The following is a 27,954-nucleotide window of genomic DNA, read 5'->3' as shown; positions in this document are numbered from 1 at the left end:
AATCTCAAAAACAGGTTGAGTAAAAGAAACTTACGCAACAGAGTACATTCTGTATGAGTACATTTTATGAGTTTCCGAAACAGGCAAAACTAATCTATCTTGAGAAAAGATCAAAATAATGATAGTCTCTGGAAGGGATGTGAGGCAGTGATTGAGTTGGAGGGGCAGGAGGAAAATTCGGGGGTTATGTTCATATTCTATATCTTGATAGGGTCTTAGGGTCTTAGCTACACATATGTATATATCTGTCAAAACCCAGCAAATGTATATTTAAGATTTGTGTTTTTCATTGTATGTAACTCTTACACCAAAAGGAAAAATTGTAGCAAATGTTTAACCATTTTATGATATGTATGTGAAACGGAGGAAGTGAACTGATTTCTGTAGTTTACTTTGAGATGAGTCAACAAAGTAAGATGGATTGCTGGATGGATAGACAGATATGGCATAAAATGAGCACAGAAAAATGTTCTTGGCAGACTCTATGAGGTGAGGAAATCTGTGCATTCCCTGTAAAGTTATTTCAACCGTGTTCTGTGTCTAAAGTTCACCACAGTAAAATTTTGGAGAAAAATTTATCTCAAGAAGCTAGAAAGTAAATGACAAAAGTAGAGCAATAGGAAAGATTTGATAAGCATGAAAATTGAAATTAATCAATTCAAAAAATAATAGTTAATAAATTCAAGGATTGCATATTTAAAAGAAATAAAGTGAATAAACAATTACCTAATTTAATAAAGAAAATAAGTATTAAGTAGAACTAATAAAAAATGATCACAGATACAAAGACTTCAACGGAATCATAGGAAAGTACTTCAACTCTCCGCAAATAAATTTGGGAACCAAAATGTAATGCGTGATTGTTTATTAAAATAAAACTTTCCAAAACTGACACCAGAAGAGATTTTAAAAAGCCTAATTAATTAAAAAAATATGTTTCCATTATTTTAGTCAACATTTTTACGTGCTCTGTAATGAGAAGTTATTTTCAGATATGTAACACACCATTTTTCTTTTTTTAAGTTTTTTGGCCACTCTACACAGCACACAGGATCTTAGTTCCTGGAGCAGGGATCGAACCCGTGCCCCCTACAGTGGAAGCGTGGAGTCTTAACCACTGGACTGCCAGGGAAGTCCCACACCATATTTTCATAAGTAGAAGTCTGTAAAAATTTCTTGCAAAGCTAAATTACAAAAATTCCACAAAGATGACATACAAAAAAAGGAAACCTACAGACCATGCTCACTTATGAATACTGATGCAAAACCCTAAATAAAAGGTCAGCAAACAGAATCCTCCAGTAATGCCCAGATCATTAAATATTAGGAGATCTATTACTATATTAATATAGATCATCATATTAATTGGTTAAAAGAGAAAACTCATACTATCATCTCCATAGATGCTTAAAGACCTTTAATATAATATCCATTTTAGATAAAAAATGTTAAATACTAAAAATAGCTACTTAACATGAATTACACACACATAGACATATCTATATCTAATGTCTATTTAGATATAGATATAGTATGTATCTAGATGCAGAGATAGAGAAAAAGGGAGAGGAAGGATGTGTGTATGAATGTATTTATGTACGTATGTATGTATGTATACCAGCCTCTTGCTAAAGCATTATCTTTAAACTCTGCAACAAGAAAACATGTCCTTTGTCTGCAATATCATTTATTTTGTTCCATAGCTACCAGTCACTGCAATTAGACCATAGGAAAAAAAAGAGGTATAAAATTTAAGGAGGCAGAATCATTCTTGCAGGTGATGTGATTGTATTTTGGGAAACAACTGTTTTCTCTGGAAAACCTAAGGGAATCAGCTAAAAAGATATACCATAAAAAGTAAGAGAATTCTTCTGGGGGAGAGACTTTGATGACTAAGGTTCTGGGTGAGGGGGAGACTACATTTTCACTCTATATCCTTGCATACCTTGGGAATTTTTTGCAGTATACATGTTATTACCTACTAATAAATAATAAAATTTAAAACAACAACTACAAGTGAGGATATTTTAATCATCCCCTGCATAATACTATCTCTGCCAACTGAAGTAAGTAACTTTTGTGACAACACAAAAGGGAATTGTGATGTTTAAGAGAAAAAGGAAGGAGTGATAGGGAAAAAAGGTTGTTCAATAAATGGATCTCTAGGGCTTAATTTTCTTCAGTTCATTCTATCTTTTAATAATCTATGAAAATTAAAATCATTTAGAGAACATACATTTAAGACAAGAATATCAATAATAATAATAACTAATGTTTAATTAGTGCTAACAGTTTGTCAGACACTATGTTCAGTGCTTTTCGTATGTTTATTTGTTTAATGCTCGCAGCAATCCTACATGCTATATCCTACGTGCTGTATGTGCATATTATTGTCTGTCTCAGTAAATCTGAGTTTCCATTTGGTTCATTCCCATCCAATGGAGTACAGTGTAGACAAAGGCTGATGACAAAACCATCTGGCCACGTTTCTACAAGCCAGGCCACCGAGCAGAGTTTTCCAAGACCTCATCACCTCCCACACCTGGAACGGTTCCAGAGGCATAAGGTCCTGCACAGGTCACAAGATGACGATGATGGTCCCCGGGGTGGCCTGACCTTGAGCAAGTGTCAACATTCAAAGACAATGTTGCTGACAGTGCAATTTCCTTCATGGAATGCTCCACATTCCTGAGCACTCACAGTGATGGCTGATGGAACGACTCACCCAGGACCATGTACTGAGTGCCATGTGAGGGTGGACCTCACATGTGGACCTCACATGTGAGGACCATGTGAGGGTGGTGAAGATGGAGAGGGCAACTGGGCGCTCTGCTTACAGTAGTTATTGCGTCGCGGTGACAGCTGTCACGCAGGGGAAGCTGTAAGCATGGCACTTTGAGAAAATCCCACTCCATAATATCTTTTCTCCACACCTCTGTCCTGAGTGCCTGAAATTCCAGAAGGAAGCATTGTTGTCTGCCAACTCCACTATTTAAGTAAAAATAAAATTATATACACGTGTGGCTAATGCTAAATAAAATAGTGAATTATTTTAAAAGTGCAAAAGCATAGAAGTCTGTGTCAGATGTTTGTTCTAGATCTTACTATGCCTTTCATAACTCTGTGCCACCAGGCAAGTTCACTTAATCTGAGTTTGTCTCCTCATCTGTAAAATCAGACTACTAGTTCTCATTTCATAGGGTTGTTGTGAGAATTAAATATAGACTCACACACTCCATCTGATACAGAATCGAGTTAAATGCTAAAGCATCCAGTTAAATGTTCCACTAACATCAGTTTCCTCCTCCGCTTTCCTACCTAATTAGCCCCATCTTCTTGGCAGGCAGTGCAAAAGCCCTTTGCTGAAACCAAACTTGACCCCCTTGCCAGGAGCTGGTCCTTTGTGCAGGGACCACCACGCCCTTTTGTTCACTCCACTCCCCTGACCCTTGACCCAGTCTACTCACTTCAGTTCATAGAGTGGTGAGCCAATCTCACAGTGAAAAGAGACATTTCCTACCTTTGCAAAAAAAAATGGGCAGAGAACCAGCAGACTTGTGGTGCCTTCCATTTCCCGTCTGTAAATTTCTCAAAATACTTTCCAGTAAGCAATCTCCAGGGGCTCATAATGTGATTAATAATATTGTGTCTCAGTTGCTTCTAGTATTTCAGTGTCTTAAGAAGGTACAGTTGCTGAATTGTGAGCGGGAGGCTATGTGATCTGTCTTCTTTCTATTCACATCTATGCTAGACTCTCAGAGGGGTGAGTGGGAATCGACTGGTCATTCAACACGTTAAAAGTTTGCTTGAATCTACCAATGAATTAAGAGTGCTGCTGTGGGTAAAACCCGATGTCACCTCCGGAATCTGCAGACCTCAACTCAGCGGGGCTAAAGAGAACGGGCATCACAGAGCGGCTCTTCCTGGGGGCACTTTAACACATGATTCTCAGTTTCACGTTTGTCTGAAATTCTATTGCCGGAAAGTTGAGTCTCGCAAGTGCAAGCATGAGTACGGTTTTCTCTCTGCAAAGCCTGTTTCAGTATCACTGACGGCAGAGGGATGGTCGTTTTCCGGAGATGTGATTCCTAAACCTTCCAGTCCGAACACCCGCGCCTCCCGCCTCCCCTCCCCCCCCCCCCCCGCGTCGTCAGAGCCACATGCCCTTTTCCGGGCTTCCACTATTCTTCACTCCGTGTCAGATGAACGGGAACAGGCAGAGCCAGCGTTCCAGCCACCCTCTTTATCTGCCTTCACACTTCTTCCTCTGCCTATTCATGCCGCTGCGGAGGTCTGGACCAGCTTCCTGTAATCTTGGAGGGGAAAACTTCTCCCTTTAGCACAGTCTGTGAGCCTAGTTGTTTTGGGTAGCAGGTTTCCTCCTCTCTTCTCCCGTGAGTTCATATAGCTTCCTCTGCTCAGCCTGCTAGCCCTCCTCCAAGGGTGAGGACTCTCCTCTAAGCCCTAGGGTTTCAGCGAAGAGCGCAGGATTTCCTGAGCACAGAGGCGGCACTGCTGGGCTCTACCGTGACCGCACCTCGCAGGGCTCATCCCACTCTCTGTACAACACGTCGTATTTATATCCCAGGGCACTGAGGCCGGTCCTGGCTTTGATATACCATTTCCTTCATTCCCCAAAGCTGAGCAAAGCAGAAAATCCTTCATCCTCCAAGTACGCTAGCCCCCTACTCTCTTCCCGCTTTGCCTTGCTACTTCTGCTTCAATCCCTAAGCTGGAGGAATTCGTTAAAATTATAGTCGAGTTAATAGCTAGAAAATCAAAATGTTGCATGAGATATAATCTTCCAGCTGAAATCTCTTCTGAGTACCCTAAATATTTAAAACATCAAATAATTTGAAAATAAAAGGGTTGGTAGATATACTTGAATTAGGGTAAGTTCTCTGATCCTTTTTGATTCAGATGGTGAAGTTTAGGTAGACACACCAATTTAAAATATGGATGGCATATATGCAAAAAAACTCCTGAATAGTAACTAGAAAATGATCATAGAGATAAGTCCACTTTAAATCTGGAAAGATAACATTTACCAGTGGAGACCCATAATAAAATACTGCATTTCTCACATGGTCCTATAGCAGGAAGTCCAGTCTCATTACTTCCAGCCATCCTACATCCTGTCCCCTCATCTCCCTACCATATACCCTGATACAGCCCAGAGTTCCCAGGTGTTACTACTAGCAGTTCCTGGCTTTCCAGCCTCACGACTAGAGCAGGGACTCAGATGCATCCCTCAAGGTCACCTTCAGTGCCATTGCAAGATAACCACGCTGCCACTGGACAGTCCAAAGAGGTCTTCTGTTGGCCATGCAGTGGCCATGAGGCTGAAACATACTGCAGTTGGTCCTGACCAAAGCTGTGGGCCTGAAACGGGGCCTCTGCTCCAATTCCTGCCCAATCCACGGCAGGTCATGAAGCTCGACTCCGAAGCACCACCTCCTCCTGCAACAGCCAGCTCAGAAATGACTCTCTTTCTACCCTCTTGGGGAATTTATCTGGAAGGACTCACTGTTCTCTCCTGGCCCTGGGCCTTGGTTAAGACGTCGTCTTTATCCACATAGGTTTCCTTAACTTTGAATCTAAGAAAAAAGGAGTTGGAAGTCTTACAGGCATATGGACAACTGCTATATCAATCATCCACTTTCTCACAGTAAACTTAAAACTCTGGTAATTTACAGTTTCAACTGATTCCAACTCTGTGGAGAGCCTGCTGTGTTCTAGATTGTGAACTCCCTGAAGGCAGTCTTCTTGACTTCCGGATCCAGTGCTTATAGCCCCTAGAGCAGAATGTATGTTCAGCCAATACTGGATGCTTAGATCTGGTGCCCAGGGGCTACCTGCTCCTTCCGGGTGGCTGTGGTCTCCTCCAACTCTCTGCTGGAGTCTCCCAACTAATCTAAGCCTCTACTTCTCCTGGATTTGACCACTCACTTCTCACAGCTATTATCAGCTGCACCATTGCCTTTGAGGTATGCTTGCCTGAAAGGTCCTGCATCTGAGCCCTTCTTTGCTGGTGAGGTCAGATGGGCTGTACTCTGACCTAGGCAGACTGGTGCTTACAGGTATCTCCTAAGAGCTCCATGAATATAAGCTCCCAGCTCACCACGAAGGTAATGGCAACTCTTCCAGGCACAGCCTTCTCATTACCCTTCCTTGACGCTAGATGTCCTGCCTGGAACGGACCAGACTGCGCCAGCTCTAAGTCAAGCCACATGGCAACCACCTTGCTTCTCTGTCGACCACACTTCCAGTCCCCAGGCTCCATGCTGTTTGGGAACACCTCCAGCCCAGCTTCTGCTTTTTCTAGGCTAGTATGAAAAATAATCTCACCTGGCTTGGGATTACTTTTATTTCCAAAGATCTTCAACAATATAAGCATGAAAAATTCCTCTCTCTAAACTCAGAAGTTGCACTTGTATGTGAAAATTGTATTACTCTGTGTATGGCTACTCCTAACTTGAGGGGGATCCAGGTCAACAGATAAACCATGTCCAGATGTCCTGGGATTTAACTGAGATAGATTCTAGGTAATTTGCTGGTGTGGAGTCAGAATCCAAACTGGAGACTGTATTGCATAATATGGAATATCTGGTTACTTTGGATTGGTCTGTAGTCTAAGAAGCCCTCTAGGAAGTATCGTCCTTTTCAATCTCACAAGCACATGAGTAACCCTGCTAACTGTAGCATCATTTTGAAACAGAAAAGACACAGTTCCTGACTTTAAGAATTTAACATGAAACACAGAAGAGAGTAAAACAATTCTAAAATACGATATTGTGTTCACTTGTAACATTAGGAATGAAAAAAAGAAAACTAAAGAAAAAAACCCAAACGAATATTAAATAAATAAATATTAGTCATGCAGTCATTGAAAAAGCCAGGCTTTTGTGTTGCCGATCATCAGTAAATTTCTAAATAATCCCATCCCACTAGCCCCATGGCCACCATGCTCTTGTTAGTGAGACTATTTATTTCTGTTTGAGAAGTAAAAGTTTCCTAACAAAGAGCACAGGATAGAATAATATAGCTTTGTCTCCACCTGCAGGAATGAAGAGACTGAATTCTTTTGTTGCTGTCCTTATCTGAAAATATGTAAGGCCTTTAGGATCGCCATTAAAAATATGAGGTAGAATCAGTACTCAGGCTTTACTTCACATTCTTCTATAATAAAGTAATAATTGGATCAAAACAGGGTCAGTTAAAAGACGTACATAATTAACGTGAACGACTGTGCTTATTTCTATAACTTCTTTTTTTTTTAACAAATTTTATTTATTTATTTATTTATTTGGCCATGCCACTCAGCTTTCAGGATCTCAGTTCCCCGACCAGGGATTGAACTCGGGCCGTGACAGTGAAAGTACCAAATTCTAACCACTAGACCACCAGGGAACTCCCTCTATAACTTCTTAATGAACTTAAACACAGATAAAAATTCACCATGACCAGTGTACACCTTGATGAACTATTTCAAAGTGAACACACTGGTCACTATCAATCAGAACAAAAAACAGGTCATCGCCAGCACCCCAGAAGCCCCCTTACAAACTGCACTTTTTTTTTTAATAATTCTTTTTTTTTTTTGAAGTATAGTTTATTTACAACGCTGTGCCAATCTCTGCTGTACAGCAAAGTGACTCAGTTATACATGTAGAGACATTCTCTTTTTATATTATTTTCCATTATGGTTTATCACAGGATATTGAATATAGTTCCTTGTGCTATAGATAATGTAATAATTCTTGAATTCATCTTATTTTTTTAAATCTTTTTCTTTAACTCATATTTTTTTATTTATTTTTAACATCTTTATTGGAGTATAATTGCTTTACAATGGTGCGTTAGCTTCTGCTGTATAACAAACTGAATCAGCTATACATATACATACATCCCCATATCCCCTCCCTCTTGCTTCTCCCTCCCACCCTTCCTATCCCACCCCTCTAGGTGGTCACAAAGCACCGAGCTGATCTCCCTGACTGCACTTATTTTTAAAGCCAGATTTGAAAACCTTAGCCTTTAAGCTAGTCATCCTAAGAAAGAGAGGAAGCCACAAGCCACAGACAGACTCCTGCTTCCCAAGCAGCCTGGTCCAGGAGCTGCCCCTGAGAGGCCCATCGCCAGCCCTGCTGTGACGGTGAGAAGGCAGCAGCTCCTGTCTTTCACCGGGGCTCCAAACCCGATCAGCTCATGGTCATGTCCAAGGATAGGTCTGCCCTCATCTTCATTAAGCTAAGGCCCTACGAAAATGAAGCAGATCGAGGTTTGTCCTCAGAAAACCCCTTCCATGTATACTCCTTGCAGAATATTGGTGTGTAGTACTTGGGGAAGACTTCTCTCTGATTTGGACAAGAGTGGAGGTGCCCACTGGTCACTACAATCAGCATGGGCAGCATTCTACACCCATGCCAAGTAAGAAATTAAACTCTTTTATTTATGACCCAAACTACAACTTCTAACTAAGATAAATCTCCTGTGATTTAAATTACCCTAAGATGTCCATGGCCCAGTGTCTCGAAACTATTATTTCCTATAGTTGTTTTGGATCTGGAGTTGTTTCAGACAGGAGGGTACATCCAGTCCCTATTACTCCATCTTGGCTGGAAGCAGAAATCTGAAACGTTACGCTCTGACAGTCCTCCAGCCTTTTGAGAAGAATAGGTTTTTAGAAATGCAAGGCATGTGATTATTCTTATGCTTTGCTATATAATAGGTACTGAGTTTTTTTCCCGTTACCACATATGTGTGGTTGCTCGTTTTGTGACCACAAAGTCTGTAGATATTGTCAGGATTAGATTTAAAAGCAATGAACCATCCCACCGATTCAGCCGGGGAAGAACAAATTCACATCTTCGTGTTAAGGACCTAAGGGAAAGGGACACCAGAGCCAGGCACAGTGGAAGGGAAATTATAAAACTGAACAAACCATGACAGGATCGATTTTCTTTTTAGGTTTTCATGGGTTTGTTAGTCTGTTTCTAATATTTGTTAAAATCATTGTAACATATATTTGGACATCTGTCACTCAAAGAGTTAAGCCAGACTCCACCGCGGGGCTCTGGAGGCTGGTGACCCCGCCAGGTGCTTTTAGTAAAAGGGAGGTAACAATGTGTCTAGTACATACATATTGTGGGCACACTTCGACTATTCAAACCCAGACAGAGGAAACGGGGGAATGGAGGTGGGGAAGGGGGAGGGCTCAGAAAAGGAATAAAAAGAGAAAATGGCCCAAAACTCTCTGCTGTGGCTCTTCATGTGATGAAAGCCTGCATTGTGTGAAGCTGTGAGTCAAAAGAAGAAGGTTATTCAGCTATTGCAGACTGCATCTAGAATATGAAATAGTTCTCTTCCAGCCTCTTTGCTCCTCATGCTACAAAAAAAGTCCTTCTCATTAGCTACCACTTTTCTTCTACGGCACAAAGTCATTTCACATTTTCAGGGAAAAGAATTTAACTTTTTAAAACCTCTCTTCTCTAACCTGTCAACCAAATTTGCACGTGCCAGTGAACTGGGGTGAAGGCTTGGTCCTAATTTGATGTTTGCCAAAAGCGTCCTCCGACCCTAACAAGCAACCACGGATTCTGTGGGGAGTGGCCCTCACGGCCCCCTCCTCTCTAAAGCAGCTCCCCTCAGCGCCCCCGGCCCCCAGGCCCTTCGCCACCATCCGTTTCCCTTGGATGAGAGCCTCCCAGTGAATAGGAGACATTTTTAAGGGGGGGTGGGGTGTTGTGAAAGAGATTTAGAGGCCAAACGGGGCCTTCGGAGGAAAAAGAATTCGGCATCGCTGGTATAACTCAATGGCATTCACTGTTGCAGAAAGTAACGAACTTTTTACTTAGTTAGCAGCAGTTCACCTCGCGTGCTCGTCTAATTGGAGAACATTTTCCGAGAAGAAAAGAGGGGTCGTGGTTCACAGCCACGCATCTGTGCGTGGTGCTGAGGGGCCCCCCGCCTTTTCTTGGGTAGACTTTTGTGCAGGGAAAAGACTCTTCTCTTTGTGTCTCTGCCTGGTTCCTTGTGTGGCATCCTTTCATGGGAATAAACACCAGGGGAAATTATGTCATGTATAATCCATTTTCAAGAAGGTCAATTTTGCCTGAAAATTCTGTGCTAGCACTTGATCATAATATTCTATGTCCAAATAGCTTCAGAACTCCCTAAGTAATATCTGAGTGTATGTAAATTTTCCAAATATTCATCCTGAAGCTGAGTTTTCTATTAAATTAGCTGAAAGCGTAATACCTTGAGAAACTACATTAATATGAATACCCGACCAGAAATAGCAATGTTCATTTGTTGTATTAAAATATATAAATTACTTCACCCTGATACCACGTTGAATAGAAGGGACATTTCTTTCAGGGGAGGGTCAGCCCCAGGGCATGCATGCCTGAGGGTGACTTTTCTGCTTCCTGGGGGTCTCACCTTCCATGGAAACAAGTCATTATGTTGCTTTATATATTAAAAGTTCTGAACTTTTAACTTTAATTTGGTTAGTTAGCAGACTTGGGAGGTTTGTACACCCTATCAAATTTCTTCTTCTCTCTTTTTGAAGGCAAGCTTGCTGGTGTGAGGGCTGCTCCCGTGACGAGTAGGTAGTGATTTGGGTTTCTAGTTTGAACAGTGTGTTTGTAAGTAAAAAATTCAAAACTCTCTCCTTATTTAACTTCCTGACACATGGTCTTGGAATATCACTGTGAATTTGACTGTGGCAGACAGCAAATTAATCTTTCTAAGATCCGACATGGGTTAAAGTGCTAATCATTCTTTGGCCTTCAGAAAGTTTCTTCCAGTTTAGGCAACACTGTGACTTACTCATGCTAGATACCTAATAAATACTTATTAATTTGATTTAATCTAGGATAATACCTCTAAGGACTATTTGGAAGCCGGATTATTGAACAAACCCGCTATGTTTTTTCCTGATAGCTCAGTTCTCAGGAACCGAGGTGGGTAATTTTGAAGTGATTTCTGGCCCTGGATCCATTTCCTGTGATGTCAGAGACACAGCTTTCTGAGGTGACTTCAGGACAGAGCTCTGGAGAGGCCTTTCCTCAGGGAAGCCACCCTAAGAATCTGACAGGATCTATTTAAGGGTTCTTGGGTGGCTCCTGATGGCTCAGCTGAGATTTATACCTCTGGTTTCAGCAGGACCCCTGGATGCCATTTGGTTTTCCTCACCACCATGCCATTGAACCTGAGAAATCACCCAGTCTGGCTGACACCTTTCCAGACCACTTCCTCTGGTGAGAAAATAATAAGTCGTCTTCATAACAAAGAAGTAAACATACTGCCTGTCCTGAATCCCCAGCATAGGAAAGAACAGTGTTGAGGCTCATCAAAGCCCAACAGCAGGGTGTGGAGATAACTCTGTTGCTAGTAAGAAGGATCAGTTTAAGGGGAACCCATGACTGGCGCCAGCATACATTCCTCTTGCTTCCAGATTAGCTCCATCCCAGGCTAGAGGGTCTGGAATAGAGTTAGTCATCAGTGTAACAGTTGCTAATACTTACTGAGCACTTATCATATATCCTGCACTGTTTCAAGGTCTTTCCACTAATTCGTTTTATTCATACAACTCTATAAGGCAGATACTAATATCATTTCTATTTTACTGATGAAGAAACTGGAGCACAGAGATTTTAGATAAATTGCCCAAGGTTACACAGTGTGATGGTGTAAAATTGTGTGCACAATTCTTGGAAGGTCCTCTTTTCAAAAAGCGGAACATAATTCTCCCCCTCGCTTGGTTTGAACCAGACTTAGAGACTCAATTCGAATGAGTAGAATGTGGTGTAAGTGATGGAATATACTTCCTACGTTAGGATGAAAGACACTGCCCCTTCCTCCCAGCTCTCTCTTGGATTGCTCACCCTGGGGAAACCCCGTCATCACATCTTCAGAACTCTCCCCACGTGGGAAGACCAACAACCAGCACCGTGGAAGTGAGCCACCCTGGAAGTAGGCCCTTCTGCCTCAGTCAAGCCTTCAGATGACAGCAACCACACGACAGACCTTGAGCCAAAACTGCCCAGCTTAGCCACTCGTAAATCTCTGACCTCTAGAAACTGTGAGCTGTTTATTGTTCGGAACTGCTAGTTCGGGGTAATTTGTTATGCATCAATGGATAACTAATACACATAGCTTCTGAGGGTCAGAGCCAAGATACCAGCCCAGGGGGTCTGAATGCAGAGGCCACAGTCTACCACAGTCCCATTCCATCTCTGCTCATACAAAGGAGATTATCTGATGAGCTCAGATTCCAGAAAACGTGTTCAATAATTGGGAGGACAATTTAACCCAAGCTCCTGAACATCCTGTGTTTCTAGACCCTTAGAAACCCAATGATGGCAATGCACACATCAGCTACCTACAGTCACTCCTTTCCTTGGATGTTCTGAATGAATCCTGATAGAGACCTTTTGCCTTATCCCGCTTTTTCTAAACTTCAGACAGACATTATCTCTCTACTACTTCAGACAAGCCTGTTACAGTATAATTTATCAGATTGAAGCTTCCTTTAGTGCCATTTCTATCCTGAGGCTATACCATAATCACCTTAACCAAGTTGGATACTGACCTCAAGTATTAGGCTTCTTTTATCATCTATTACTTTTAGGCTGTGGGGAAAATAGAAACAACTCATCTCTTAGATCCTATCTAAGTGATCTTAGATAGGATCACTGCTGCAAGTGGTTGTTTCCCATTATGTGTTGATTAGGACTGCTTAACTTCCAGAAGGTTGACCTTCTGCTGCCACCTTGCTGACACAATAAACGTTCATGCCCGTAGCACTGGGCTTTGCACAGAGTGGATGCTTAGGAAGCGGTAGTTCGTATCTCTCTCCCATCACACCTCACATGTGCCATCAAGAGAAAGTTAGTCTTCCTCAGAACTTGTTAGATAATTGTCAACAAATCACCATCACTTGACATAAGCCCACTGGCTGCAGCAAATATGTGTTCTCCATTACCAGCTTTTCAGTATCAAGGTATCTGGAGCAGAGATTCAGAAGGGACTTGATTACTTAGAGTCAAAGGTGACAGGTGGCCTTAAATATATTCCAGCCAAGAACAGCTAACCTGACCCTGGGATCTCAACACTCACTGCACCTCACCAGGACAGAATCCACAGTCACCATCTCCTGCCCCCACTCCTGGATGTTTTTGGCAGTCACGTCACTTCCCTGCTTAAAATCCAAAGCAAAGTCCGAGGTTTTCACACCAGGTAATACAGAGTTTTCTACAAGCGGATGCTGGACTAGCTTACCTCCCAACAATCCTCGTGATTTTCAACTTAAAAACATTGAACTCTATGTAATTTCTCTCCAACTTCACACGCCCTTTCTAACTCTTTAAGGATTCGGTATAGAGTTCGTCTCCTCTGGGATATCATCCTCCCACCCCACCTGACCTCTGCCTTTGTCCCCTTCTCTTCACTGCTGGACTGGACATCCTCCATGTCCCAACAATACTCTGAAGACAGCCCCATGTACTGGGTACGCTATGCTGACGTTACCTGTTTGAATGCTTGTCCCCTCCGGTACATTATAAGCTTTGTCAAAAATGTAGGCTCGTATTTAACTTTGCATTCCTGGTATCTGGCGAACAGTAGGTACTTAATAAATGAGATAATGTATACAAAGTATTTAACACGACACCTGACATGGTAAGTGATCACTTCACGTTGTGGTTGCTGCTGTGAATTTGCTGAATGATGGTTACTGCTCACCTATCCACAAGCAAAAAATAAAAATCTTTGCTCCCTTCCGGGCAAAAAGGGAAGAGAGAAAGGCTAAATGAAAAGAAAAGAAACGAAAAACACACTGTTTCATAGGAAACAATGAAGACTCTAAAGACACTAAAGATGAGCAACTAAACGGGCCAAATCAGATGAGACTAATGAGAAAATTGAACAAAGCAAGGGGGATTTGTCAAACTTTCCTAGCAGGCAAGATAGTCTCCACTTGGAAAGCAGCTTTGAGGGAAGTGGTAAATTCCCTACCACCCGAGTCACTAAAAACTAGACCAGACAAACCACTTAGAAGTATACAGCAGTAGACTTCAGGGTACCGGCAAGAGTCAGTGGGCTTTTCATCTTTAATTTCTCTGATTCACTCATAAAATATTTATAATAAGGCTGCAAAACATTTGTTACATCTTTTCCCATTGTTTGCCTTCATTTTTCCAAGGGGAAAATGAACAGTGTTAATGTTTACTCAGCTAAGACTACCAGGCAAGGGGGCTGTGCGACTCCACAGTGGCTAGTATCTAACAATAACACTGGAAAAGATAGAGACAACCATTTTACTGGAAACTTTTTTGACATAACCTGATTATTCTGATTAGGTCTATACTGGGGAAAAAAAAGTCTTGGGGCAGACTGCTACTTGGTATTTGTTGATTTATTCTTTGAATAAAATTGGTCAGAATACATTTTCTTAAAATAACAACCATACATGACACACAAGTTGTACTTTATTTCTCTTGTTCCCTCCTCCTCCTTCCTCTGCTTGTTTGTTTCATCTAATGGTTCCTAGAAACAAAGCCAGACACTAGAATAAAAGAGCTGATATTACTATTCTCTTGCAGTTGTTTTCTTTAGCTTTTTAAAAACAGTCATATTTTCCCAACTCTTTGTTGATCAGAATTTTGCCTAAAAAGTGTCTTTCAGAGTATCTCTGAAAACTCTGTTTCAGAATATTTCCAGCTCTCACTTCAGCTGGCATCTGGGGGCTTTGTTTTGATGTATTAAGATGTGATACTACATGAAAAAAATAACTAAATTCTTAGGGGTTTTTTGACCCACTAGAGCACTACCTTAGATGCTAGAGGTGAAGGGAATGGATCTCCACTACAATCCTCTCATTTTAGTGCTGAGGAAACCAAGCCCCTGGATGCGCAGTAGGGTCACAAAGCTAGAGTGAGTCAAAGCCAGGACCAGAACCCAGATGTCTTCACTCTTTGTCTAGACCTTTGTCTGTTATACCAAGGATTAAATGGGTAGAGATCACTGAGTTGTGTGGTTTTCTTTCTTTTTCTCCAATCCAAATTTCAGCAATATAACTGTAATGAAACTAAGAACAGCTAACATCCCATAAATGCTTATTATGTGCACTGCATTATTCCACACTTTTTATGTGTTTTAGCTTGAGTTGCAAAACCATTATCCCCATCTTACCAATGAGGAAAATGAGGCACAAGAAGGCAATGTTACTTTGCCAGGGTAACCTGCCTGAGTAACAGATAACAGAGAGAGGATGGGACTCTAAGGCCTGGGCTCCAGAGGCTGTGTACCCACCACTACACCTGATGGCTTCTCAGTAAAAGCAGACCTTCCCTGGGGGCTGGGAAAGCAATGGAAATGCTGTTCCCTGTCGAAGTGTTGATATTTCATTGATGCTTCAGTGTCACTGTTGTGGCTCTGCATTTTCATAACCCCTATTTTACACAATCATTACCAATGAATTTGCAGTCTCACTTCTTCGGAATTTCCCGAATAAAACCATGGTGATTTCTCAATAATGTGAAAACACAAACTGCAAATTTTGCATCTTTGTAAACTTTCTAGGTGTAAACTATTAAAAAGTTTGCCCCAAACTGCTGATAAAAATAATTATAAACAAGAAGACTGACAAAAGAACCAGTATAAAAATCTATAGGAAAGAAATTTAACATCCAAATCCACAGATCAAAGAGAAGAGCTTTTGAGAAGAATGTAAGTTGTACCAAACACTAAACATAGTTCTCAGAGTGTTTCAAAACCGTATTTAAGGGCTTCCCTGGTGGTGCAGCGGTTAAGAATCCACCTGCCAATGCAGGGGACATGGGTTCAAGCCCTGGTCCAGGAAGATCCCACATGCCACGGAGCAACTAAGCCTGTGCTCCACAATGACTGAGCCTGCGCTCTAGAGCCCGCGAGCCACAACTACTGAAGCCTGCGTGCCTAGAGCCTGTGCTCCACAACAAGAGAAACCACTGCAATGAGAAGCCCCCGCACCGCAATGAAGAGTAGCCCCTGCTGGCCGCAGCTAGAGAAAGCCCGCGCGCATCAATGGAGACGCAACGCAGTCAAAAATAAATAAAATAAAATTTTTAAAAGATCTTTAAAAAAAACCCATATTTAATGTGTACGTCACATTCTGTTCTAAGCACCAGAAATTACTGGTAATAACTTATAAAAAATAACTTTCTATTAGAAGAAAGGAGTCTTCAAAATGTACACTGCATTTATAAAGTTTTTAAATTATATGAAGTTTGGGGAAAAATAGAGAATATGGAAGACTCTGAAAGTCGAGACTAAGGTCTCCTTTGGCAGATATGAACTGGGGGCTTACTGGTGAGCATTCTATAAACAGCACGCTCTGGTTTGCCCTATTAATACAGTTAGGGAAGCAGTTGGCTGGGCCCTTTCCTGCAATTAGACAGTCCCACTCTGGGAACCGAGGGACCACTTTGGGGTTTGTCCACTCAGCACACACCACACACACGTGGGTGTTCACCTAACCACTTTACACTAATCTACCCAAACTCCTTACCACCTTCGTGTTCCGTTTCGTGATTCATTTTTAGGTACATTTCAGCCAATAGTTAGATATCATGGAGCAAACAACAATGTCGGTAGATTCATAACTTCCATTTCCACCTGAACTGAGACAGTACAGCATGATAGGTTTTGCACAAGCTATCACAGCATTTCTTATTCTAAGGAATGCATTTACTTTTAAATAATAAGCAGCTGATTATTAGGTGGATGGTGCTCAAGTCATAGGAAAGAATTAACCTAGTTCTACAAAACTACCAGCATTAAAAGTATCCTGATTGAAATTAGGCTGGGGCAGAATTTCTATAGTCCAGTGACTACTATTCCCCAGATAACGGACCAAAGATAGTGGCCCGGCTCCTTAATGACTGGGCACTGCCCATCTAAAATCAGACAATCTTCAGTTCAGAGTTTGTATTTTGTTTTCTTTTCCTCCTGTTCTAATCAAAGCAGACGTAGAAACAGATAATCAGCTTCTAATTATGGAAAATCATTGTGTCCCGGCCTCTTTGGTGGTTAGTGGAAAAATATATAAATGGCATAAAATCTTTTTTTCTTTGTCAGAAGAAAAAGAAAGAGCCGCTGCTCAAGACTCTCACTGTTAGGGGAATCCAGACCACACGAAGCTCTCTCCCCTCCAACAGCCAGGGAAGTCCATTTGGAAAGTGCTCGTGGCTGCCTCAACCCCAGCCCAAGCCTCTTCCCAAGACACAAGTGTACATAAATATCGCAAATGAGCTGCACTCTCGGAAGGCCACCCTCCTTCCTCTGGTTGCCTTGGAGACAGATTTGCTATTTCTCCCTTCCTGTAGCTAGGATGGAAGAAGAGTGGAGAGGGGACAGAATTGGCTTTGATCCATGCTCTGCCACCGGGGAACGAGCCTCAACCTCTCAGACCCTCCTGATTCTCACTGGACAACAGCAATACTGATGTCTGCCTTGTGGGGCTTAGGTGACGGTGAGACCTGAAATATACAAAGGGCCCGGCCCCAAACGGGTGATTTAAAATGGCAAGTGTATAGAAGGAATTCGGTCCCTGGGAAATTGGCAGGAGTATAGGTCTTTACTAGCTGGTCGCTGGTCTGAGACTAGGACCTCTGGCTAGAGTATTTGGTTGCTTTGGAAAACCCTTCAGGTCCTCAGCAGGGGCAAGAGAGCCCAGGGTAATTGGAAGAGGGATGTTTTTCTGTTTTCTAAAGAGACTGTAAGTGGAGTCAACTACTTGTTTACTGGAACCATCCATAAGAGGTCAAGAACTGAGTTCTCAGGCCAGGAAGGGGAGTCTGAGAAGGGTCTCAGAGCCAGGAAGTAGATGGTAAATTATGTGACACCACAGTGCCAGGGATTAACTTCAGCAAAGTCCATTTCAGGTGTTTACTGAGAACTTCTCTGCGATTCAAAAGTCCTGGATGGTAAATTATGTGACACCACAGTGCCAGGGATTAACTTTAGCAAAGTCCATTTCAGGTGTTTATGAGGCACAAGAAGGCAATGTTACTTTGCCAGGGTAACCTGCCTTAGGTAACAGATGACAGAGAGAGGATGGGACTCTAAGGCCTGGGCTCCAGAGGCTGTGTACCACCACTACACCTGATGGCTTCTCTGAGATTCGAAGACCAAGTCAGTTCAACTAATATTCAGGGGCTGGTGTCCCTGCAAAGAACACAAAGTAAGACCCAGCTCTTGCCCTCAAGCAATGAAGAGCTGAGGAAATAAAGACGATAAGCTCCCTGAGGGCAGGAAACATGTCTCTAAGAAAAGAAAGGGCCAGTAAAGTCACATTTACTCAAATCAGGGCTTAAATCAGGACTCTCCTGCAGAGACAAAACCTGGGCCAATGCACTTCCTCAACTCCCTGCTCCAGGGTCCAGTCACCGCTCTCTGTGATGACCGTGTGACAGGACTGACAGCAGGGCAGGGTCTGACTGGGGAGACCGGGGGGAAGGCTGAGGCTCACCGCACACTCTACCTCCATCTGGACGCCTCCGGGACAATCACACCCGGCTGATCTCGCGCGACATCAAGACGGTGCACAAAGAAGTGCTTGGAAATCTTGCAGTGTGACCTGAGCGGGGCGAGTGCCTTTCAGCATCTGTGGGAAATAAGCCAGAAAGACTGTTGGATCTGTGACCTGCCGAGTGAGACTCCGGAGGGCAGGCTGGGCCCTGAGTCATTGGGAATCGGGGTGGTTCTCATCCCTCAGTCTTGAGTGGAATGACCCAAGCGGCGGCACTGTGTCCTCTTGCTGGCCTGTGCAGGTGGTGGAGCGGGGCAGAGCCACAACTGGGTCCTCACCATCTGAGCCCTCACCATCTGAGCGGCAGCCAGACAGACGTGAAGCCCGGTCACCAAGGACAGCTGATGCCTGAGCCCAGAGAGGCTTTTTTTAGTGAAAGTGAACACTAAAAAGACGATTAAGATTATCAAGTGAGGTCTTGTAGAAACGAGAGGAGAAGATGATGAGGCGGTGATGAAAATGCCTGGTGAAAAAGCTCCTCGTGAAAAAGCATCCCAGCAATAAAGATGCAGGAACTACTCGCTTCAGCTGTCACCAAACCTTTCAGTCATTAAAACTTGGAGAAATTAAAGCCCGTGATCTGAAGCCTTTTTCATTATGAATGAGCCTTTCACAATTTAATTCTTGAACTGTTCTTAAAGCACATTTGACAGTGGACTTTGTTCGGTATCCTGGCTATTGGCTACAGCCACCTCCGCAGACACAAATGGATTTCTTTTTGTTTTTCTATAATCGAGTGGATTATATTACTAACATAGAAAGGAAAAATGAATGAACACGTACTAGGAGTATGACACAGTAAGACATAGTGAGGAGGTGGGGAAAGCACTGGATCCAGGGACAGAAGATTTGGGCCTCAGTCAAGCTTCTGCAATTTACATGACACAAGTCACTTAATTGCCTCTAACGCTCAGTTTCTTTATCTGTAAGACATGGGAATAGAAATAACATTTAACTATGAGGACCTCAGTGGGGAGACAATGATAAGCCTTACAGAAATGTGCTTTGTGAAAGCCCGGTCCTAACGTTACTGCTTGTAGCATCATCACTGGCTGTCTCTGAGGGCAGCTCCAGTGAGAGGGAGTCTTGGTGTAGCTCGCGCTGTCTATGGGGCTCTGAGGGCACAGGTGTTCCACTGACAGCCCAGAGAGAAAACCCAACTGATATGTACGAGATACCAGCAGTAGTGGTGGGTGTTAATTAGGTAAATCACCAAATTACCACCTCTGATACAAACCAGAAAATGTTTATACCTTCTGATATCTTACTGATCTCTCATTTTCTTTGCAGGACAGATTTAAATTGTGAATGGTACTAAGCAGCTGAACAACAGCACAGGGGACTTTGGTTTGCTCCACTTGGCACTGGGCTGCTGGGGGATGCTGCATTTTCATTAAGGCAAGGAGTTTGCCAAGGTGAACTGTACTCAAGTATTTCCCCACACTTTACAGATGAAAAAACTGAGGCTTAGAGAGAACAACTAATTTTTGCAAGGTCCCAGAGCCAACATCTGGAGTTCATATTCCAAATAATGCTCTTAACCGTCGTGTCACATTGGACATAGAACACTTAGGAATCTGAAAAAGCCAAAAGATACTGCCTGGCTGGAAGGGCTACGAGTCGGTTGAACCACTTTAGAAAACAATTTGGCACTCTTTTATAATCTTGAACATTTTCATGCTCTACAACCCAGAAATTCCAGTCCAAGATAGAGGAATTCTCGCGCATGTGCACTGGTATATGTACACAGGAATGTATGGAAGCATTGTTCATAATGAAAACCAAAAAAACAAAACAAAAAATATCAAGAAAAGCCAGAACTTCCTTTGATGGGAGGATGCACAAATAACTTGGGATATTATACAGCAGTGAGTATAAATGAACCGCAACTCAACACAGCTGCAAAGATGAATCTTTAACATTACACTACGTGGAGAAGAGTAAGTTACTGAAGGCTACCTATAGAAGGACACCGTTTCAATCAAACTCAAAGCAAGCAAAACTAACAGATAACGAATGCAGATACATACATATGGGCTAAAAGTTTGAAGAAAACCAAGTGAAAAGTAGGGACAAAATTCAAGCAAATGGCTCCCTCTAAGCATAGGCAAGGATGGACTAAATGGCCACAGGTAGATGCAAAAGTATCGGAAATATTCTAGTTATTAAGCTGGGTGGTTAAGTCCATGGGTGACCGCTTTGTTATGCATTGTGCTACCACATAAATTAGATATATTACTCTGCATGAAGCAGATATAATTAAAACCTTCTTTTTTAAAGTTACTACTGGGACTTTCCTGCAAAGGTAGGATGGGCATATAGCAGCCCCCGTCTCCCACCCTCACTCCTAGGTACCTAAAGCCTAGATGACTATAGGAAAAAAACCCAGACCAAGGTGCATGGCTCCGATTACCCAAGTCTGTTTTTCTGGTCCCTCCAAGCTTGAAGGCTACCTGGGGCTCTGGGGCCTGGATAAACAACCCAGCCAGCACAGCAGAGCAGATGAGAAAGATCTAGGCCACCCACACAGCAATCAAGAGCTTCACTGGGTGGGCCAGAAACTGCAGTTGTCCCTGCCCTGTGGTAGCACTGAGCCACCTGTGGAGAGCGGGGGCGGGGGGGGGGGGGCAGCGGGAGTGTCCGCGTTCCAGCATTCAGAGGCCCAGCCACCAGGCTGCCCCCGGGGCCAGCAAGCGAGTGCCAGCGGGACCTCAACACCAGGCTCTCCAGCTGAGGCAACTGAAGTGAGTGGATAATTGCACATAATAGAGTTAAAATATAATTGCCTCATTAAAATGGGTTACTAAATCTCACTGTGCCTGGGTGTGAAAGAGAGAGACGGAGATGCGTGTGTTAAACTGCAAGAAAAACAAAATTGCATAAACGAATGTGAGTGGGAGCGATCTGAGAATGCCTGACTGTGCCACGAGGTCGGAGGAGACCCCGGTGACCATGGGGTCCTCCGAAGGACTGGTGAAGCCCACAGCTGGTAGCTGCTTCAGGCAGTGATGACTCAGAGCGGGACCAACTAATGGTAAGCAGGTCTCACCTCCTGCTGGGGCGTCTCCACTTTGGAAGATAAAGCTCTAGTCTTGCAGAGGAGAGATCCCTGTCCCTCCACCGTCTCCAGAGTTCCTCCTGGTGTGGCTACCCAAGCAAGCTGGACAAGTGGCACCTCTCCTGCTATCCCGGCAGAATTCAGAGCTGGAATGGGAGTCGTCTGCCTGTGTGAGAGGGAAATCTAAGCATCAGAGAATGACTCCAGGGGAAACACCCCCAGGTAGCAGCACAGTCCTTGCCAACCTGTAAGGAAACCCCTACAAGTGACATCTTCCCCTCCTGCCCTGGAAGTGTGCACACGACTCTGGTGAGATCCGTAAACGATCCCTCCATGAACACACAGAGAAATAACACTCTTCTTCCGTCACAGGTGGGCAGTGACCGCAGTGCTTCCTGCTGTTGCCCCCTCCAAATCACCAATGCCCCACTGAAGAGCTCCTCTAGGGAGAAGACCCCAACTCCTCGGCACTTTTAGAACATTTTAAAGAAAAACACAGATATTTGTGAAAATAACTCCAAGTTCTTATTACGCCAAGAGCCGTAAGTGGTCATGCCTCACTTTGTTCTTAAGTTTCTAACATGCATTCAATCTGACAACGAGCACAACTTAGTCCAAAGGAGCAAGTTTAAGTTTTTTCTCAGAACACTCACACATTAAAATGTCGAGACTAATGACTTTTTTTTTTTTTTTTTTGGTGGCACGCGGGCCTCTCACTGCTGTGGCCTCTCCCGTTGCGAAGCACAGGCTGCGGACGCGCAGGCTCAGCGGCCATGGCTCACGGGCCCAGCCGCTCCGCGGCATGTGGGATCCTCCCGGACCGGGGCACAAACCCGTGTCCCCTGCATCGGCAGGCGGACTCTCAACCACTGCGCCACCAGGGAAGCCCGACTTATTTTCTTTTGAGTATTAGAAGGCAGATAAACATTAACAATCTGGTGTCAGTGTCACTAACAAGACCCAAAACCCGCTTCAGAATCCTGCAGTCAAGGGGTGTTTAGTGTAGGCGCAGCTTAGGTGAGGGACTAGAGATGCAAACAGAGGGGAAGGGGGGTTGCACACCCCAGCCCTAACCGTGCAGAGAACACTGGGTGTGCCCCATCGCCCTAACCAGCCTGCGTGACTCATCTCTGCTGGTAAGCCCTTGACTTCAAATGCAGATCTGCACTTATATGGACAGATTTGTCTTTATGCATGATTGAACACTCTCTTGATTCCTCAGATAAGTTGAGAAGTGCAAAAGAGGAAGAGGAGAAGCTTTTTAATTACAAGCCAGTCAGTCTGGCAGATAGAACTCTCAACCTGTCCAAGTCCTGGACTTCCGAACCTCGCCAAGATCCCCATCTGCTTCTTCTATGGGGCCTGGGGTGGCGGGTGCTGATTCAAGTTCCCACAGAAAGAATCAGACAGTCTTGGACCAAATGCTTAGCTCTAACAAACAAAGAGCCTCAGTTCTGGATAAAAGTCAAATTGTTAAGAAATTGCACCGCTCTTTTTTTTTGGGGGGGGTGATGGTTGTGGGACAGGGCAGGATGGGGAAGTGACAGAACCAGACTTCAGCTCATCTTGATACAATTTTGGAGTTACAAATGCTACTCTCGTTCCCTGTCTCCCCAGGTTTTGTTGGGTGCAGGCCAGGGCTTGCCTGGATGTCCATAATTTCCCGTGTGGCTCTCCCTCTCCCGCCCCCGTGCTCAGTTTCCTTGAGCGCCAGGATACTCCAGAGACTCAGAATGGAGCCCTTGAAATGTTATGAAACAGGAATTGGCAATCCTTTCCTTTCAAGCTGCCAAGCTGTAGAAGGGGCTTGCGGGGTATGGAGGCACTGGAAAGGTGAATGCAATGTGTCAGCTGGTGTCATGACTCAACTTGTAAGGTGCCTCCAACTGTGCGCCCACCACTCAAGTGGCAGCCACATGGAGGGCAGATGGGCAAGAAGAGGGGGGACAGAGGCAGCGATGGGGAGAGCGTGTAGAAGCCAGCAGCAGCCGGGTGACAGCTGCTGAGTCTCAGCCAGGCTGGCACGGCGATCAGGAAGCCTGGAGTGCCCCCCTCTGGTAAGTGAGCCAGGGGTTGGTTGCTAAATCCAGTAACAGAACCCTCCCTACAGGCACTTGGCATTTGAGCCTTAATGGTTTTGGCACTTGGCCTAATTGCTCAGAATATGTGCTCAGTTAGATAGAGAATGATTCCTTCATCACACTCAGTAAGCATCTGCACACAGCACAGAAGCTGTGATACTTCTATTCCAATAAGTCCTTTGCCGACCACCAAAAGTCCATGGAAAACTCTCAGAAGCTATTGGATATAAACCAAACTGAATTTTACATTACGTGTATGCTTCAGGTTATGGAAGATTTTATAAATAGCAGAATGTCCACCAAACAAGAAAACTGCCTCCTTATTTTGTTCAAGAAAAACCATCTACAATGAATATTGCAATGTTCAGTGATAAAAAGGATTCACATTTTATTATCTCAAAAAACTGGGAGCTGGAAACCAGTGTGATATATTTGCTTATACTTGTTAACGTTTTTATTTACCATAACTCACTTTGAGATGAGGTCGTTTTGGTCAATTAAATCAGATTAGTATATAAGACATCAAGATCTCTTAGAGATTAAAGTCATAGGCTAGTATTCAAACACCAGTAAAAGCCAACAGAATCCACATCACCCAACCCAGGGTCTGAGAGAGAAGGACAGGAGTGAACAATACGAACGTGAGGATTTAGCTGAATTTATCATGGGATCATAGTGACTGGTGCTGCCACTAGTTCATACATCAGCTTAATTGGTGAGTCTGTAGTTTACGTTTATAACTGTGGAGTAGGACACAGCCAGTGGATGCCCAAGGGGCATGGCAGAAGGAAATCGACATCATCATCAATATTTCTTTTTAAGAAATAAATTTTATTGCCTCATTCCCTTGCTAAAAACTTTAATAGCAAAAATGCAAATAATGTACTTCTAAGTAACTAATGGTTCAAAGAAAAAATTATAATGAATAAAATTTAAATATTGAGAAATAGCTTCAAAGCATATAAAACATAAACTGACAAAACTAAAAAGAAATATAAGCCAATCCACGATCACAGTTAAAAATTTTGTTTTTAAATCTCTCTCAGTAGCTGAGACAACATGCAGATCAAACATCATGACTACAGATGATCTGCACAAGATGAACAATGTTTATCCTCTTAACACACGTGGAACGCTGCACCCAGTAACTACAGAACACATCATTTTCAAGTGTAAGGGGGATATCGTTCACTGAAATAGGTCATATGCTGGACCCTAAAGCAAGTATGAACAAATATAGAAGGACTGATATACAGTATGTATTTCCTGGCTACGGTAGAATTAAGCTCAAAATCAATAATAAAAAGATAACTAGGAAGTCTTCATATATTTGTAAATACATTTCTAAATAATTCATGAGTCAAAAAAGAAATCACAATGGAAACGAGAGAATACTTCGAAGTGAAAGATAATAAAAATATGACATAAAAGTTATGGATATAGCTAAGTCTGTGTTAGAAGGAAATACAGATGAACATATTTAAGTGAATATATTACAAAAGAAGAAAATTTGAAAACTGATGATACAACTTCCACTTCAAGAAGGTAGAAAAAGGGAATTCCCCGGTGGCCCAGTGGTTAGGACTCCACGCTTCCACTGTAGGGGGCACGGGTTGGATCCCAGTCAGGGAACTAAGATCCTGCAAACTGAGCAGCATGGCCAAAAAAACAGAAGGTAGAAGAAGAAGAGCAAATAAAATACCAATAAAGTAGTAGGAAGGATATAATACAGATAAGGAAAAAAACCAACAAAATAGAAAACAAACATAATCAATCACATCAAAAACAGATTCTCTGACAAGACTAGCAAAGTCCATAACTCTTAGCAAGACTAAGAAGGAAACAAAAAAAGAAATAAAGAAAACACAAATTACTATTACCAGGTCCACAGACATTAAAAAAGATAAGAGGATGACAATACATTTAGATGAAATGGACATATACCTTGAAAAACAGAATTCATCAAAACTAACACAAGAAGAAATAGACCATATGCATAGTCCCGTATCTATTTTTAAAACTAATCCTGCAATTTAAACCCTTTCCACAAAGACAACACCAGGTAAGCTGGTTTCACCTGGAATTCTTCTAAACATTTAAGGAAGAAGTAATAACAATTTTACACAAACTATTCCAGACAAGAGAAAAAGGGAAAACACGTCCCACTTAGTTTTATGAGGTTTGGTTACCAAAACCTGACAAGGACATTGAAAAAAAAGGAAAATTACAGAGCAATCTCTCATGAACATGATGCAAAAATTCTAAATAGAATATTAATAAAACAAATCAAGAGATGTATAGAAAGAGATTGTACATTATGCCCACTGGATTTATTCCAGGAAGGCAAGGTTATTTTGACATTTGAAATTCTCCACATTAAGCAAATAATGGGGAGGGGTACCATATGGTTATCTAAATAGAGAAAAAAAATTTTTTGATAATATTCAATACTCATTCATAATTTAAAGTAATTAGAACAGAAGTGAACTTTATTAATTTGATAAAGCTTATCTACAAAATATCTACTAGTGAAAGCTTTCCCTCCTTCCCCACATTTTAGAAGGGTGACTATCCTCTAAAGGGTAGTCAAGGGTGACAAGGGTGACTACCCTCACCGCTTCTATTCAACACTGTAACATCATACTGGTTAAACATTATACAGTACCATAGAGCTAGAAAAATTAAAAGAAGAATCAAAACTCCCATTAATCACCGACTATGTGATGGAATGCATGGATAAAGTTTACAAAAGAATCTACAGATAAAATTTAGAATTAATTGGTAAATTTAGCAAGGTCACTAGTCAACATACAAAAATAAACAAAACTAAATCCAGTGGTTTATACAAAAAGAGAAAATAATATGATCAATTTAGGATTATCCCAGGAATGCAAGAGTTCTTTATCATCAGAAAAAATATAAATGTCATTTACCAGATTAAAAAGTAAAAGAAAAAAGCCACATGCACATCTCAATAGATTCTGAAAGTCACTTAATAAAATTCAACACTTATTCATAATTAATAACTAAGAGCATGTAAGAATATAAAGAACTTCCTCTCTGATTAATCAACTAAAAACCTAATTCTTAGTGGTGAGATACTGCAAGCATTACCTTTAAAATCAGAATTAAGTGTCTATTATCATTGCTATTAGTTACATCGTGCTAGAGGTTGTAGTCAGCACATTAAGGCAAGGAAAAGAAATAAAGGGCTTATAGATTGCAAAGAAAGAAACAAAAGTGTCATCTAGTCTCAAATAATATAAATGTCTATACAGAAAACCCAAAGTAAAATCATCAGAAATAAAAAGTTAGTTAATGCTTGGATCTAATGTAATCAACACACAAAAATCAATTCCATTTCTATATACAGCAACCAATAATTTAAAAATGTAACTTAAAAATAGATACCACTTACACTATAAACAAGAATTGTTAAGTTTCTTAGGAAAAAAATATAACAAAATTTTCTTAGATTTATATGGAGAAAATTATAAAAGTTTTTCTAAGGGACACTAACCCTACCCTGAATAAACAGGGAAAATTCAACAGGTTCACAAATTGAATTATTTAAGATCATAGAGATATTCATTCTATCCAAATTTATATATAGATTCAAAGTAATCACAACCATATTCCCAACTGCTGTTTGAGAAATATAAAGTTGATTCTAAAATCTAAGTGAAATAGCTAAAAGCCAAGAACGCCCAAAGCACTCTAGATGAAGAAAATAAAATGGAACACCCTACCTGATATCAAGATTTATTATAAAGCTCTGACAATTCAAGTAGCAGTTATTGGTGCAGGAATAAATACACCCATGAGAAGAATGCAACAAAGATCCAGAAATGTATCCACATATGTGGAAATTAGATATATGACAGAGATGGCACTAGCCTCACCCCACCATGATGACATACAGAAAGTAGGAAGCAATACTAATTCTGCACCATCCCTTAGGACCTGCGGTTACCAAGAGCAACACCACTGCTAATGATTTACCACTTGCAAAAAGAGAGTCTTTCGGGAAATCATAAGAGTGAATTTGCACATTTTTGGTTTCTGCAAATTCCATCATGGTTTAATATTGTATGATTCATTACCTTAACCTGTTACTACTCAGTGGATAAGTGATTTTCTTCTTTGTAAGATTCAGAATAAAAGCAGGGTAACTTGATGTTTTTCTTTTTGTTGTTGACTTTTGTTTTTAACGACAGCCTTTTGGCTTTCGAATGCTT

At 42.0% G+C, this 27,954-nt stretch overlaps 1 protein-coding gene across 12 annotated transcripts in view; it reads right to left on the bottom strand.

Annotated features, from left to right (window-relative positions):
* Positions 1-27,954, bottom strand: part of COG6 (component of oligomeric golgi complex 6) — a 279,679-nt gene that overhangs the window by 182,541 nt on the left and 69,184 nt on the right. For 7 of the 12 annotated variants that reach the window (XR_009559818.2, XR_009559811.1, XR_009559812.2 and 4 more), the window contains one exon: positions 21,627-21,801. The exons of 2 other annotated variants lie outside the window; for them this stretch is intronic. Coding sequence is in view for 1 of the 10 variants with exons in the window: in XM_060288159.2 (XP_060144142.1) it covers positions 8,202-8,258; positions 21,627-21,801 (232 nt within the window). In the remaining 9 variants the exon portion in view is untranslated. Of the gene's footprint in view, positions 1-7,985; positions 8,259-18,517; positions 18,653-21,626; positions 21,802-27,954 lie in introns of those variants that run through there. 3 more of the 12 variants (XR_009559816.2, XR_009559817.2, XM_060288159.2) reach the window with 3 other exon arrangements.

This window comes from Globicephala melas, chromosome 18 (assembly GCF_963455315.2).
Source record: "Globicephala melas chromosome 18, mGloMel1.2, whole genome shotgun sequence".
NCBI classification, from domain to species: Eukaryota; Metazoa; Chordata; class Mammalia; order Artiodactyla; family Delphinidae; genus Globicephala; species Globicephala melas.
The sequence above is the reverse complement of the archived record's forward strand: the minus strand, read 5'-3'. Positions and strand labels throughout refer to the sequence as shown.